General features: G+C 45.9%; 1 protein-coding gene across 6 annotated transcripts in view; it reads left to right on the forward strand.

Moving 5' to 3' along the window:
• Positions 1-16,030, forward strand: part of BLVRA (biliverdin reductase A) — a 64,974-nt gene that overhangs the window by 19,827 nt on the left and 29,117 nt on the right. For all 6 annotated transcript variants that reach the window (XR_010322782.1, XR_010322783.1, XR_010322784.1 and 3 more), the window contains 2 exons: positions 10,089-10,210; positions 13,149-13,268. Coding sequence is in view for 3 of the 6 variants with exons in the window: in XM_010587152.3 (XP_010585454.1) it covers positions 10,089-10,210; positions 13,149-13,268 (242 nt within the window). In the remaining 3 variants the exon portion in view is untranslated. The remainder of the gene's footprint in view (positions 1-10,088; positions 10,211-13,148; positions 13,269-16,030) is intronic.

Genomic DNA, 16,030 nt, shown 5'->3' on the forward strand with positions numbered 1-16,030 from the left:
CCAGCAGCCATCGGGCTCCCACTTTCTCACTCAAATTCAGCAGAAGAAAGAGGCTTCCAACAGCTCTTACGTAAGAGTGGGGACTTCATTTCTTGAAGCCCCACCAAATGCCTAAGTTCATCTTATTGGCCAGAATTGGGTCACATGCCCGTTCATGGACTGACTCCTGTGGCACACAAGCAGACAAACAAACAAACCCATTGCAGTCGAGTTGATTCCGACTCATAGCAGACTTGTAGGGCAGAGTAGAACTGCCCATAGGGTTTCCAAGGAGCTGCTGGTGGATTCAAACTGCCGACCTTTTGGTTAGTAGCCAAGTTCTTAACCACTGCACCTCCAGGGCTACACTGTAGCAAAGGAGCAGGGATTTTGCTGACTGGTCTCGACTAATCAGGCCACCCCAGGAGCAGCTTCCCCTGAGGCACCTGGGCTGGGTATAGAAACAGGCAGGGGGAGTGGATGTTGGGGAGGCACTCTGGAGTGCAATCTCTCCTGCCTTGTTAGGCCTTGCTCTGCCTCATTAATTATGTCTTTTACCAGTTGCATTTTTAATCTCATTTCTAGTATGTTTTTCATCAATATTTTAAAATACTTTAGTTTTTACCTTCTTCAGAACAAAACAGTACTCCGTTTTACATTATGTCTTGTCAAGCTACTATTATCTTTCTCCTCCCTTTCAGAGGTAGGCTTCTTAAAAGAGATGGCTGCATTTAATTTCTCCCATTTTCTCCCTCCTAGCCATTCTCATCACCAGCCATCTGTCAGTTTGTTGTGCTGTGGTGGCTAGTGTTTCTGTGATGCTGGAAGCTATGCCACCAGCATTTCAGATACCAGCAGGATCACCCATGGTGGACAGAAATGACACTTCCAGACTAAAACAGCCTGGTGATCTACTTCTGAAAATTAGCCAATGAAAACTTATGGATCACCACAGAATATTGTCCATTATAGTGCTAGAAGATAAGTCCCCTAGGTTGGAGGGCACTCCGAATACACAGTGGCTGCAACAGTGGACTCAGGCATACCAATGATCATGAAGATGGTGCAGGACTGGGAAGCATTTCGTTCTGTTGTACATGAGTTGCCATGAGTTGGAGCTGACTTGACACAACTGACAACAGGAGTTGTTCTCAAATGGCTGCAGTCTGGCTTCTTTTCCTGTCATTATACTGAAATTAGTCTTGTCAGGGTCACCAGTGATCTAAATTTGTCAAAACTTATTTTTAAAAAACACAGCACAAAATTGAAGAGCTACAAAACGGTCAGCAGTCAGAAGCCTTCTCTCTAACTGCATTATCCTCGCCAGCCCTCCACTCCCTGGAGCTCACTTCTGTTACCTATTTCCTTTTACCTCTGATCTTCTTATCTGAAGGCCCTGTGGTTCTCTCTAATTTTCATGGTGGTTTACATTCTGAAGCAACAATAGAAACTTTGTATTAATATTAGGCTTATAGAAGCTGATTCAGTAACAGTTCCATGAATCCTTAGATATCTGTTCTGTCCTAGAATTTCAACCTCTCCTTCACTGTTGGCTTTCTCCTCTCAACCTATAAACGTTTAAAAAACACTCCTAGAACCTGCGGCCCTGCCTATCTGTTTCCCCTTCTCTTCTTCCTTGAACACATGTCATTCAGTGTCTGTAACCACCTTCTCACTGGCCTTTCATGCCTCATCCCGCTGTGGTCTGACTTTTGTTCTCTTCTCCAAGAAAATGTCTCAGGCGTTGGTTACCAGTGACCTCACTATTGCCTGATTTGGTGTAAACTCTTTCCTTGAAGCATTTAGTACTCTTGAGTACTCCCTTCTTGAGGTATCCCTGTGACACCTCAGTTTTCTACCTCTCTCTGGTCACTTCTCAGATGACTTTCCTAGCATTCTCCTCTCCGCGCTCCTTAAAACCCTGCGTTCCCCAGGGTCCTTCTCACCGTACACACTCTGCTGTTGAGCTCATCTCTTCTCAGGGCTTTTATTATTAGTTGGATGTTTAAGAGTGTCCCAGATGGACCTACTCAGTCAGGTCTTCCTTCTCATCTCCAGATCCACGCATCCGTGGCGACGTTCCACAGGCTTCCCAGACTCAATCTAACCTAAGCCGGGCTCACCTTTGGTCTCCTGCTTCTCCTTACAGGCCCCCTCAGGGAATGGCACTGCAGCATCCACTCGCCTGGTCTAGAAGGCCCAGCGTCCCCTCACTCCTCCTTTCTCACACCCTGTACTGTAAATGCTGTCACTTCATTGATTTACACATTCACAAATATTTATGTGACACCCACACTGTACCAGATTCTAGACTTGGCTTTATGGATATAGTGGCAAAAAATATAGATACAGGATTTCTTGTACTCAAGGAATTTACTGATGAGTGACATACCGACTCCACAGTATCTTTCACATCTGCCTGTTTTTCACATTACCTTCTGCCCCTTATCACTTCCTCACTTCTTACCTCATTCTTTCCTTATGCTCTCCTTAATCTTTCCATCCTCAAGGTCATTCTCTCTCTCCTTTATCTGGAGGGTGTTTTCAGGTGCAGACAGTTGAGTTCATCATACCCCTCAGTTCATGACACAGTGTTTTTGTTGGTCTGCACAAGGCCCGTCTCATACATAAGTATATATGTGTGTGTTTGTGTATATATATGTGTGTGTGCATATACATGAATGTGTATATATGCATGTATGTACACATATATGCATATATAAAAACACATTTACATATGTATATACATACACACACATATATTTAATCTCCATCTTTTAAAATTTACTAAATGTTTATCTTAGTGTTTGTTTCTTGTTGTTCCTGAAAATACACGTAACTGGTTTTATTGTGTGTGCAAAATATTTTTAAATTTACATACATTAAGATGGACTTTTTGGAGGAGAGGGTGTTCAGCTCTATGAGTTACAAGATATGCATAGATTCATGTAGCGACCACTCCAGTCAGGATGAACAATGTCACCCCAAAACACCCCTCTTGCCGCCTCTGTAGCCACATCCTCCCTGCCCTGACCCCTTGCCCCCACTGTGTGCATAGAATTTTAATTTACTTAATTGTACTGTGTTGCCGTTATATATTTCTTACTCTTTTCATTGAAACAACAACAAAAAAACCCAGAGTAGAACTGCACCATGGGATTTCCAAGGAGCAGCTGGTAGATTCGAACTGCCGACCTTTTGGGTAGCAGCCATAGCTCTTAACCACTGTGCCATGAGGGCTCCCCTCACCACTGTGTTTTTAAGATATTACATACAGCTAAGCTGCTGTCTAGAGCCCCATGATATCCATCGTTCTAGCAGAGCGTCTTTGAGAAAGGTACTATTATAGCCTCTGTTTCACAGATGACCAAAATGAGTGTTAAGTAAATGACTTGAAGTCACAGGGCATTAAAAGTCAGAAGGGGGGTTTAGCCCTGATCTTTCTGACCCCATAAATGCCTTTGTCTGTCTGTATTCCCCTAACACTGTCCATTTAGTTCCGATGTCATTTCTGCTGCATGAAAAGTTTTCTCAGAGCCCTCTCAAACCCTCCCTCTTCAGATCACCGTTTATTTCTCTCTTCCTGTGTCACCTTCCACCCTCTGACTTCATGTCTAGATACCTGTGGGCCTCGCTTATCTTAGCATCCCCACAGCATCTGGCGTGACGCCTTATACATAATATATCCTCACTGAATACCAGCTGCATTAATGAGAGGGAGATTCAAAGCATGCTTCGTAATCTTGTGCAGTCCAGAGCTTGGGTGGGTCAGTGACAGTATAGAGGAAGGAGGTCACATGAGAGGAAATGTGAGGGAGAATGTGCCGTGACTCAGAGACTGGCTGAGGGGGAGGGATGTGAAGATCCTGGCAGCCACAATCAGCCCTTCACACTCAGAGGACATTTTTCTAATACATGAGTGACTCCCAGGGTGTCGAGCATTTCATCTGGATGGCTGCAAGGATTCCTGAAGCCTCTGGGCCTTGTCTAGAAGTTTGGAGCATAGCAGTCAGGTGGGTGGTGATGGAGTTTAGCCTTGAGCAGGCAGGTCCAGGTCAGGTGAGACAGCAGGTGGAAATGCCTTGTCTGCATTTTCTCTTGGGACTGCATCTTGGAGGAGGAATGGCCCGGAGCTCAGGGTGTTGGAGTCCTCAGCATAGAGGTGATCATGGAAAATTTAAGAATGAGGCCTCCCTCCACCACTAACCCTATGAAATATGGGTCAGAGAAAAAGATTGAGCATTGGCAAAAACCCACATCTGAGGGGCAGGATGAAGAAGGAAAGCGGTGGGGTGGTGAAAAGAACACAACACCTTGTATGTAGTTTGAGGTGAGAGAAGACAAGGACGGGGTGAATTTTGTAGAGCAGTTAACCAGTTGCCATGGAGTCAGCTCCAACTCAGTGTATGTCAGAGTAGAACTGTTCTCCATTGGGTTTTCAAGGGCTGGTTTTTGAGAAGTAGATCACCAGGCCTTCCTTCTGCGGTATCACTGGGTAGACTCAGACCTCCAAATGTTTGCTTAGCAGCCAAGCCCTGTACCACCCAGGGGCTCTGAATTTTAAAGCAGGTCCAATTAAGTGTCGTATATGGCTGAGGCCCAGGAGAATGTGGCTGAGGAAAAGCCCTGGAATGTGGCCATGAGAAAGTTTGAGATGTCTGCTGATGAAGCAGAGAGGCGTGGGAGTGAAAACAGGATTCCAGCTGGGCAGGGAAGGTGAGTGGAGGCAGCAGCTGCAGCCCAGAGGTGTGAGGAATGGGGGTGATTTGTGACACTGTGTGGTCAGGTCCAGATGGTGATTTGTGCCACTGTGTGGTCAGGTCCAGATGGTCCCCGGGGGCAGGGGCAGCAGAAGACAGGGAGCACTGTAATGGGAGCCCCAGGAAGGGAGATGGGAGCGAACCAGAGGCTGTAGAAGCTGAGCATCCCTTTGATGTTTACATTTGAGTGTTCATTTACAATTTGGGTAACTAATACATTCGTAACCTGGACATTTCTTGTCCTGTCCTCTTAGCCAGTTGAAATAAGATGGACGCCATACCACTAGTAGCAAGGAAACAAAGTGGGAATTTATTGTTTGTGCAAACAAGGAACAACGTGGGGCCTCAGGGCTGAGGGACCACAAGCTCCCGCCCCAGGGGAGCTGGGAGCTTTTATATCCTCGAGTCCCCAGGGGGCAGGCATTGGCGTCCAGAATCCAAAACCCGGAGCCCTCCCATGGCCAAATTTGGAGATCCGGGCGCTGAGTCATGTTACAAAGGAAGGGACCTTCGCTTTGCAAATGGGCTCAGGCACCGTGGTGTGCTGGAAGATACCTTCCTCTCCAGCCACGCTCAGGTCCAGGGTCAGGTTGACACAGCTCTTTAGGTCTTGTGCATGCGCCAAATCCTGGCTTGCTAATGTGCAGGATCCTGGTGCCAAATTCCAAGCGCGATTAGGGCCTTGGCGTGGTTGGGCCAAACCGCAGTTAGGAGCCACGGCTTGTCGGGCTGCAAGGTGTGGAGGGAGGGGAAACCATGTCCGAGCAGTGGAAGCCTTGTTGGAGGCTTAACATTCACATGATGAAATTTTAAAGAATTTTAAAAATGATTTGCAGTGGGCAGTCTGCTTTCTTCTCTTCTTTGTCTCACTCTCACAGGTATCCACCATTCCCAGTTTCTTGAATATCCTTCTAGAGGAAGATTCTATAAATACACATGCAAATTTTTTTTTTTTTTTAATCAACACATAAAGAACTTCCTCGTTCTTTTTCATTTGTTGTTAGTTGTCATGGAGTCCGCTCCAAGTCATGGCAACTTTATGCATGACAGAATGACACGTTGTCCAGCCCTGCTCCATCTTCATGATGTTGTTATGTTTGAGCCCATTGTTACAGCTGTTATGTCAGTCCATCTCATTGAGGGTTTCCCTCATTTTTACTGGCCCTCTGCTTTACCAAACACATCGTCATTTTCCGGCAATTGGTCTTCCCTGATGATGTGTCCAAAGTAAGTGAGATGAAGTTTTGCCATCCTCACTTCTAAGGAACGTTCTGGTTGTATTTCTTCTGAGACTGATCTGTTCATTCTTCTAGCAGTCCGTGGTATATTCAATATTCTTCCCCAGTGCCACAGTTCAAACGCGTTAATTCTTCTGTCTGCCTTTTTCATTCCTTTTTATATCTGTGTAATGTTCTGTTTCATAGGTATACTATAGTTATTTAACCAGCCTGCTACTCATGACATTTCCAAGGCAGCAATGAACTTAGGGTCATTTCATTTGTATAGCTCTGTAGGATACATTTTTAGAAATGGATTTACTGGAGCAAAGATGAGTATTTGCAGTTTAAATTGTGGTAAATATTTCCAAGATTTTCTCCAGAAAAGCTTTGCCAACTGTCTCTTGCTCTAGTGAACATGCCTGCTTTCTCACACACTGCCCAACCAGTGTGTTGTCAGACTTTCCGATCCTTGCAGACGGAGGGATGAAAACACTATCTTCCTATTCCTGATTCTCCTTTGAGTCCCTTTCCCTCCCCCCAGAGTGGTACTGTGGTACCTACCCTCGTGCTTCACATCCCAAATTTCTTCTGCAGTGATTATGCTTCCTTCTACCCTCTTCATCTCAAAAAAATTGCTTTTCTAAGTTGGGAGAGCCTGTTCTCTTAATCCTAGTTTTCTGTGAGCTCCATTTTTAGGTCTGGAGCTCCAAACACCAGCTTCTGAGTCTGAAGAGGTTGGAAGGAGCAGCTTGCTCTGTGACTGTGAATTGGTCCTGAATTAATTTTCTCATCTTTCTTCTTCTTTCCTCTGACTCCTGCTGGCCCCATCCCCAAATTACCAACAGCTACACAGCAGTTCAGGAATCCCTGGGTGGTACAAACAGTTAATGTGCCTGGCTGCTAATCAAAAGGCAGGAGGTTCGCGTTCACCCAGAGGCACCGTGGAAGTAAGGCCTGGTGGTCTAATTCTGAAAGATCAGACATTGAAAACGCTATTGAGCACAGTTCTACTCTGACATACTTGGGGTTGCCACAAGTCAGAGCTGACTTGAGGGCAGCTGGTAACTGGTAACAAAACAGTTGAACCATCACTTTGATTTGCATTTTTCTTTCAGAATACACCATGAAGAGGCCCTGGGGCTCGCAGAGTGGTCCGGGAGCTGATTTTTCCTCAAAAATACGTTGTTCTGTCCCCAAGAGGAACTGAACTGCTCTAGTATCAATGTTTCCACTCAGATCTTGTTCATGTGTATCAATTTTGCAAGGGGACAGTAACTTCAGGATTTGATTTAGAACAGTTTCTGAACCAAACCCTGAAGGGCTTCATAATTGACCCCGACGCACTATACGAGCCAAGTTTGTGTGTATTGTCAGCTAGAAAGTAAAAACTCTGGTTTATTTACAGATATCGGGGCTGTTTCTTAACCTTGTGGCCCTTTTGAAGCTGAAAGAAGGTTATGTTACTGGTTGTTGTTATCTGGGATGCAGTAATTCTGTAATTTCTGGAATGTCGTAAATATTTAACTGAATAAGGAGATTACTTGTCTCCTTTTCTTGGTAAAATGGAAGCAGACTTAAGTATTTGGCTAGGGATATATCTTTTGGCTATACAGATTTTTCCAGAGAATATCTTATTAATTTTTGGTACACAAGATTGTTGGAAAACGAAAACAAAAACAAAACTAGACTTCTCACCCAAAAGGAACTGATTTGGCTAAATTGCCTCATGGCCATTGGACACCAGGGTCACCACTTTTGCATGCAGTCTCTCCCACCTCACAGAAGACTAGCCTAAACTACATTCCCCAGAAAACCTTTCTGTATGAAGTCAGCCAGTTAGAGGAGCTCCAGGAGACTTGAGAGACCATCATTCCTCGAGGACAGGTGCAGTGAGATGTGTGAGCCAAGGCAGGTGTGCGGTGAACAGCCCGAGCTACAGCCTTAGAGAGGCACAGACGCTCTCCAGGTGCCTTGGCTTCCATGAAGCTCCTGAGGATCACTCACCTCAGTCCTGCAGGGAGATTGGTGATGGGTTACCTGGCCTTAGCTTTCCAGTGGTTGCAATGGTTAGGTTGTTGTTAGTTGCCATCCCATTGGCTCTGACTCCTGGTGACACCATGCACAACAGAATGAATGGCTGCTTGGTCATGCGCCATCTTCACGATCATTGATGTGCTCGAGTCCATTGTTGTGGCAACTGTGTATTTTGAGTGTCATCCAGCTGAGGGGCTCATCTTCCAGCACTATATTAGACAATTTTCTGTCGTGATCCACAGGGCTTTCATTGGTTAAGTTTTGGAACTAGATATTCAGGCTTTTCTTCCTGGTCTGTTTTAGTCTGGAAGCTCCACTGAAACCTACCCACCATGGGGGACCCTGCTGGTATTTGACGTATTGATGGCATAGCTTCCAGCATCCCAGCAACACGCAAGCCACCACAGTACGACTAACTGACAAACAGGAGGTGGTGCTGTGGTTATATGGCTCTCTAATTCCCTACATTAAAACTCTTGATACTTAGAATACATAGAATGGTCTTTCCCTGCCCCCTACCCCCAAACTGAACCCTAACTAGTACCTTGTGGGGTGTATAGCCAAGGTAGACATAAGGTGTGTAACAACAACACAGAGTCTGGGGAGGTGAAATGAAGTAAACTGTTGTAAGGTTCTTATATTATATGTGAGTATGGTATAATATTACTTTAAGGTGGACAGTGCTGAGTAAAACATGTATACTGTAAGTCCTAAAGTAACCACTAGAAGAAAATGGTACGGCGAATAACCAACAGATGAGATAAAATGGAATCATGTGAAATACTCTATTAGTCCAAAGAAAGCAGAAAAAGAGGGAAAAGAACAGATACAACAAATAGAAAAATAGCAAGATGGTACATTTCAGTCCAACCACATCAAACAATTACAATGTAAATGGTCTAAACACCTCATCTAAAAGGCAGAGGTTCTTGGGTTGAATAAAAAGCAAGACCTGTAAGTATTGATCAAAGCATACAGAATTGTACATAAATATGGGTGAATTATTGTTTAGGAAGACTTGGGTTTCTGTTATGGTAATGGAAAAATTGGCAGTGGGTACTCGTGATGGTTGTACAACACGATCAGGGCAGATTTACCAGTAAGCAAGGTACGCATGAAAACAAGTGAAATTGTGCGCCGTGGTCAGTAAGTAAGCACAAATAAACCCGTGACAACTGGATATCAGAGGGGAAGGAAAAGGGCAAGGCTGAGGTGACATCCGTGTCCACGCTCAGTGACGTGCAAGAAGAACTGGTTTAAGGGATGTGTAGACATCATTTTGTCAACTTGGAATATACTGAGTTGTTTAAAAGGTCACCTTGATTATTCACTGTAATACTATTTGCATACAACCTATGGCAGCATACTTAAATAATTAAGGCACCACCAAAAAAACCAGTTGCCATCAAGTCAACTTAGACTCATGGCGACCCGACATGTATCAGAATACAACTGTGTTCTGTAGGGTTTTCAGTGGCTGATTTTTTGGAAGTAGATTGCCAGGACTTTCTTCTGCTGTGCATCCCGGTAGACTCAGACCACCAGTCTTTCAATCAGCAGTTGAGCACGTTAACCATTGGTACCACCCAGGAACCACAGTAGTGTTAAAAAGCCCTAGTGAGGGCCTAAACTGTGGGGATCTGGAGCGAGTAAGGTGACAGCTCATGGTTTGCCCACTTGTCCTTGTTTGTGAGCTTCTCACAGGGCGCTTGTGGACCTGGAAGGACACCCAGCTGGACTGGGTTCACACATTCATTGGAGGAGGGGCCCAGAGACCCCTGGTGGTCTGGCTTAAAGAGAAAAGCTTCCCTATTGTTAGAGAGACGTGGTAGAAGTGGAGAAATCTACGCGGGGAACCTTTTCCCTGAGTGCTTGTGGGTGAAGCCCATTCAGAACTGTTTTTGGGTAGAGCCGACTCCTCTCTGAGCCCCCTGCTTTGTGGAGTGTCTTGTGGCCCAGGAAGAAGGCAGGCTTCTCATGTGTCCTGGGCTGGCTCCTTTCCTTGCCTGTCACACTCCTGGCTGCCCCTGCACACGTGTCTTTGTTTTGCAGCCTGGCCGGTTCTCAGACCCTTCCTTAACCCCCTGTGTTTCAGCCCGAGAGGAAGTTTGGCGTGGTGGTGGTTGGCGTTGGCAGAGCCGGCTCTGTGCGGATAAGGGACTTGCGGGACCCACATGCTTCCTCGGCGTACCTGAACCTGATTGGCTTCGTGTCCAGGTGGGTCGACTTGCTTTGTGCCACGTGATTCATGGGAAGCCTAGTGGGACACAGGGATCCCCCAGGCCCAGGGGAGGGCAGGCAGGTCCAGCCTCATTCCAGAGCACTGTTTAGGGTCACCCCCACAGGACCTCAAGTGTGGGTGGGTCTGGGACTGACGACTGCCGGGCTGGTGGTTGGGGTATGTAGGGTCCACCTGGGGGTCTGCGAAGGCAGAGGTGGGGAAGATGAGCACAGGGCCTCACACAACGAATGCTGGGTGAATTGATCTGAAATGAGGCTTGTGACTGCATGTTACATCAGTCATTGTAACAGCATCCCTATGCAGGTGCATCATTCTAGGCTCATCGTCTCTTTGCAGGTAAGAAAACTGAGCCACAGAGAGGTTAAGTAACTTGCCTCAGGTCTACAGTGGAAAGTTTAAAAGCCCATCTTTTAAACACCTGTGTTCTCTTCCCACTGAGAATTTTAAGCTCTGCTTTTTTTTTTCAAGGATTCACTTCCTATGACTGGAATCAAAACAGAACCTTGTTTCTTCTTCCTTGTCCCACTCTCCACTCCTGCACGTGTGCGCACACACAAACGCACATGCACACATCCATTCTCTAAACTTGCCTCTGCAACATAGTTATCGGTATTAACTGTGCTCTATGTTCAGACAGGAACCCTGGTGTGTAATGGTTAAGAGCTCGGCTGCTGACCAAAAGGTCAGCTGTTTGAATCCACCAGCTGCTCCTTGGAAACCCTGTGGGGCAGCTCTACTCTGTCCTATAGGGTTGCTGTGAGTTGGAATCAACTTGATGGCAACAGGTTTGGTTTCTGTTTTTTTTTTTATGTTCATACTCTGCTGGGCTTGGAGATGAGGTGGTAACCAAGTGAGCTGGGAGTGTCTCCATATTCTGTTGCTTTAAAAAACTGTTGCTGTCAAGTCGGTTCCAATGCATAGCAATCTTGTAGGTCAGAGTACATCTGCCCCACAGGGTCTGCAAGGCTGTAGTCTTTACAAAAGCAGACTGCTGCATCTTTATCCCACAGAACGATTGGTAGATTCCAGCCACTGACCTTTTGGTTAGCAGCCGAGCACTTAACCATTATGCCACCAGGGCTCCTCAAAACCAAACGTGTTGCTGCGAAGTCAGTTCCGACTCATAGCAGCCCTACAGGACAGAATCGAACTGCCCGTAGGGTTTCCAAGGCTGTAATCTTTACGAAAGCAGGCTGCCACATCTTTTTCCCAAAGAGTAGCTGGTGGGTTCAAACCACCCACCTTTCGGTTAGCAACCAAGCACTTAACCAGGACTTCTGCTGCTGCTTAAGAGACATTAAACACACACTTACCCAAAGCATAAGTAACTACTGTGATGGCCCGTGCAGAAGTTTTTTCATGTTTTAATTCATGAGACCACTTTGTTCCAGTTTGCCTGTATCAAAAGAGTGGAGGTGGGTTGGAGCATCAGGGAGGCCAGAAGTGCTGGGCTCAGCCTCTGCCAGTCTCTCCTTCAACGTAAGATTCCTAGGGGGTTGCACTCACAGGGACTGTGGCAAGTGGGAGAGCAGTCATTATTAGCCAGCACTAACCCCTGTGGTGCCAGCTGAAAGCTGGGATGGAGTGCAGTGCTGGGCTCAAGGCTGGAGGGGTCTCTCCTTTCCCATAGGCACCAGCCCTCTACCAGCTGACTGCCAAGAGCAATGCAGTGGGGACCCCCAGACTACCCAGATCATGGGGGAGGAAAGGGCTAGAAGGCCAGCTCGCATCCCAGCTTCTCTGCACCCACCCCTGCCGTTCCTTACACTGTTCCCCTCCTCACTACTTGTCAATTTCCTACCCCGTCCCCCACCCTTGGAGCCTTTGCTAAACTAAATGTGTCCCTTGCCTTCTCTGAACTGCCATGCCTACCACCCAGCACATTTCTCATGTTAGTTTTGTGTGTGTGTGTGTTACTCCCTCTCCCAGACCATCAGATTGTTGGAAGGTTAAGATTTGAATTCCTTCACCATGATAGCCCCTACAATGCCTAGCACACAGTAGAAAGACAATAAGTTTGGTCAAATCAAGCAGCTCCGTAGGAAGCAAACCTAGCATAATATCCCTCCGCAGCTGAGGGTCTCCGTTCCTGCCTCCCTGGAGCTGGGAAAGGTGATAGGTGGGGCTTGCCTGCAGGCCGAGGAGGGGCATCCTCCCTCGCTGCTCCCCCTCTTCCTCCACACTTGCACGTACTCTCCAGCACCCCTGATGATACCCTCTGTGAGGCCGGAGCTCTGGGCTGGCCAGGAGCCTCCTGCTGGCTGCCCATACGCTGAAGTGACGGCCATCTCTCAGGGCTCTGGGTTCTCCTGCAGCAGCTGCTCCTCACTCTGTAATTACTGAGTCAAAGGCCTGGGGCTCTGGTCCTGCCTGTGTTCCTGATCAGCGTGTGGCAGCTGCCGCCTCGCTGGACATGGTCAGCTCAGCTGTGAGAGGAGGCAGCTGCACTCTCCTCCTGGCCATGATGTATGGAGGCTCTTGAAGCAGCACAGTGGTTTGCACACTTAAGGTGTTCCTGTGTTGGATTTGGGTTAGGTTTGGTAATTATAATGTCTGGTCAGGTACCTGAAGCTGGAAGCAACTGTCGTGAATGCTTCTCATACGATAAAGAGATCTGTCCTTTTTGTTTTATAAATGAAGGAACTCAAAGACTTCCAGAGCTACCACGTCGTACAGCCTGTTAGTGGTAGTATCAGTATGTGGTGCCTGCTTTCCTGACTTCATCCTGAGTCCGTTTTTCTCACAGCACCTTGGAAAATACCCTGAATGTGGGAGGGAAGAGATTAATATTTTTTATTTCCAAAAGTTGATCTTCAGGACATCGTTGGGCAGAGCGGAGAAGGACAGTGTCATTTATTCTAAGCCAATCTTCTGCCTGCTTTTGAATTCAGTTCCTCTGTTACTCTCAAACAGACGAGAGCTCGGGAGCATTGATGAAGTCCAGCAGATTTCTCTGGAAGATGCTCTTTCCAGCCAAGAGGTTGAGGTGGCCTATATCTGCAGCGAAAGTGCCAGCCACGAGGGCTACATCAGGTGTGTTTCAATACAGGCGGGTCTTGCTTTACATAGTAGTGCTAAGCCAAGCCAAAAACCAAACCCGCTGCCATCAAGGCAATTTGACAAGGGTTTCCGAGGAGCAGCTGGTGGATTCAAACTGCCCACCTTCTGTTTAGCACCTGAGCTCTTAACCACTGTACCACCAGGGCTCATACTAGTGTAGGACTATAGAACTGTTGTTCAAACTGAAACTTCCCGCAGCAGCCTCAGTCAGTAGGGAAAAATACGGTGGGTCCGTGAGCTTTCAGAATTTCTGACAAAACATTAAACACTCCTACTGTCAGTTATAAATGTATGGGAAATGCAGAAAATAGTCAAACTATGTTTTTTTGTTGTTGCGTTATTAGCTGACTCATGGCACCCGCATGCACAATGGGATCGGACCGTTGTCCATAGGGTTTTCTATTGCTGATTTTCAGAAGTAGGTCACCAGGTCTTTCTTCCTAGTCTTTCTTAGTCTGGAAGCTCTGCATAAACCCGTTCAGCATTACAGCAACACCCAAGCCTCCACTGACAGATGGGTGGTGGCTGCATGTGAGGTGCGTTGGCTGGAAATTGAATCTGGGTTTACTACATGGAAGGTGAGCATTCTCCCACTGAATCACTAAAACCAAACCAAATCCATTGCAGTTGAGTCGATCCTGACTCATAGCGATCCTATAGGACAGAGTAGGACTGCCCCATAGGGCTTCCAAGGCTGAAATCTTTACAGAAGCAGCCTGCTGCATCTTTCCTGCAGAGCGGCTGGTGGGTTTGAACCGCTGACCTTTTGCTTAGCAGACAAAGCTCCTAACCACTGCGCCACCAGGACTCCTACTGAATGACCACTGCCCTCTAATATTTATTTGGTAGTACACTGTAATTTGAAGCAGCACAAGCATTAAGAATTGAAGTATTTGTATTTCTTTACAAAACACCAACAGTAGTTTGAACAGTGCTTCCTTCTTATGTAACTTAGGGCACGGTTAAATACGTCTTTCTTGCATCTTGGCAAATGGTCACGTGCCTTTCTAAGTGTAAACCACTTCCAACATGTTATCGTCTGCATTTTCGATATTGGGAAATATCTCTGAGAGTTCCCTTAATGTGAAGTTGTTTTGCCACAAGATGAGTTAATGAGGAAGTAGTGGTGGGAATCAGTGAGGGGAAATGACATTGCATGTGGAGCAGGGGAGAAGGGAAGCAGTGAAAGTAAAGCCAAGAGTCCTTTGAGCTGTGGTGGAACGGGGCTGGGAGGAGCAGCCCCAGGCTGCACGGGGCAGCCAGTAGAGCGGTACCAGCCACTTCCCTGGATGTCAGCTTTCCTTCTAGGTTCCCAAACTTAACCTTAGCCGCCCTGCCCTCTTTATTAGTCCAGCTCCAGGGCAGACATAAACCTTGCTCGGAGCCCCTTAACTTTCTCAGCACTAGACTTTTTTTCCTTTAAAAACAAAAGTGATCCCATAACTTCTGGGCTTGTAAGTGGTCATACCCTGTAAACTATAGAATGGGGTTCTGGGGTGGTACAAATGGTTAACACACTAGGTTGAAGGTTTGAGTCTACCTGAAGGTGCCTCAGAAGAAAGACTTGATGATCTACTTCCGAAAAATCAGCCAAACTGTGGTTCACTTAAAAAATGAATAAAATAAACCAACCAAATTGAATATTGAATTGATATTTTTAAAATGCATAAAACTCTGTCAGAAGCTGAGCACATAGCTGAAACTCATGCCTCTACTACACACTGTTTTAAATTGTGGCTGTGGGGATGAGTATGGGGGAGGGAGTCGGTATCTAAAGTCAACTAAGTTTTATGTACATTTGTATAGTATAAGAATTAAAAAAAAAGATGCCTCTTGCAATTCTTAAATCCAATAAAAATGTTAATAGGTTCAAATAAAAAAAGAAAGAAAATCCTGTGGAGCACAATTCTGCTCTGGCACACATGGGATTGCTATGAGTCAGAGATGACTGAATGGTATTGGGTACTTGTTATCTATAGCATAAAATCCAAACTACAGAGCACGGCATACTAGGTCCTTCACAGTCAGGCTCCCACCTACTTTTACAATCTCAATTCTCCCACTCCCTGGAGCTCACACTCCAGCCATGCTGATATTTACACCATCTCCCAAGTGGTCAAAGCCTCCTAAAATACCCTTCCTCCTACACATGCTACTCAAAGTAAAATACCCTTCATTCTGTTACACCTGGAAAACTCAATACTCATACTTCAAGACCCAGTTCAGATGTCCTTAATGAAATACTTTCAGATTCCTTGAGGGCAGGCCAGCTGCCGTGGGTCTTTATTTATAGCTATCATGTGGTATTGTAATTTACCTGTTAATGAATCTTTATTTCTCCTCCAGAATAACAGGCAACTAAAACAAAACCAAACCAAACCTGTTGCCATCAAGTCAATTCCAACTCATAGTGACCCTATAATGGAACTGCCCCATAGGGTTTCCAAGGCTGTAAATTTTCATGCCACATCTTTCGCCCATTTAGCAGCTGATGGGTTCGAACCGCTGACCTTTCAGCTAGCCGCTTAACCACTGTGCCACCAGGGCTCCTTAAGTGGTAACTAGTAACTGGTAAATAGTTGAATAAATGAATGTTCAAATTAGTATATAGCCAGAAAGTCATTCTCTCACAGGAATAATAAAGAATAGAAATACTTCTATTTTCTGTTGTTTCTGTTGCAAATAAAAATAATGCAAGATAAAAAAAAAATTTTTTTTTACTTCCTTCATATTCT

Source organism: Loxodonta africana, chromosome 8 (assembly GCF_030014295.1).
Source record: "Loxodonta africana isolate mLoxAfr1 chromosome 8, mLoxAfr1.hap2, whole genome shotgun sequence".
In the NCBI taxonomy this organism is placed as follows: domain Eukaryota; kingdom Metazoa; phylum Chordata; class Mammalia; order Proboscidea; family Elephantidae; genus Loxodonta; species Loxodonta africana.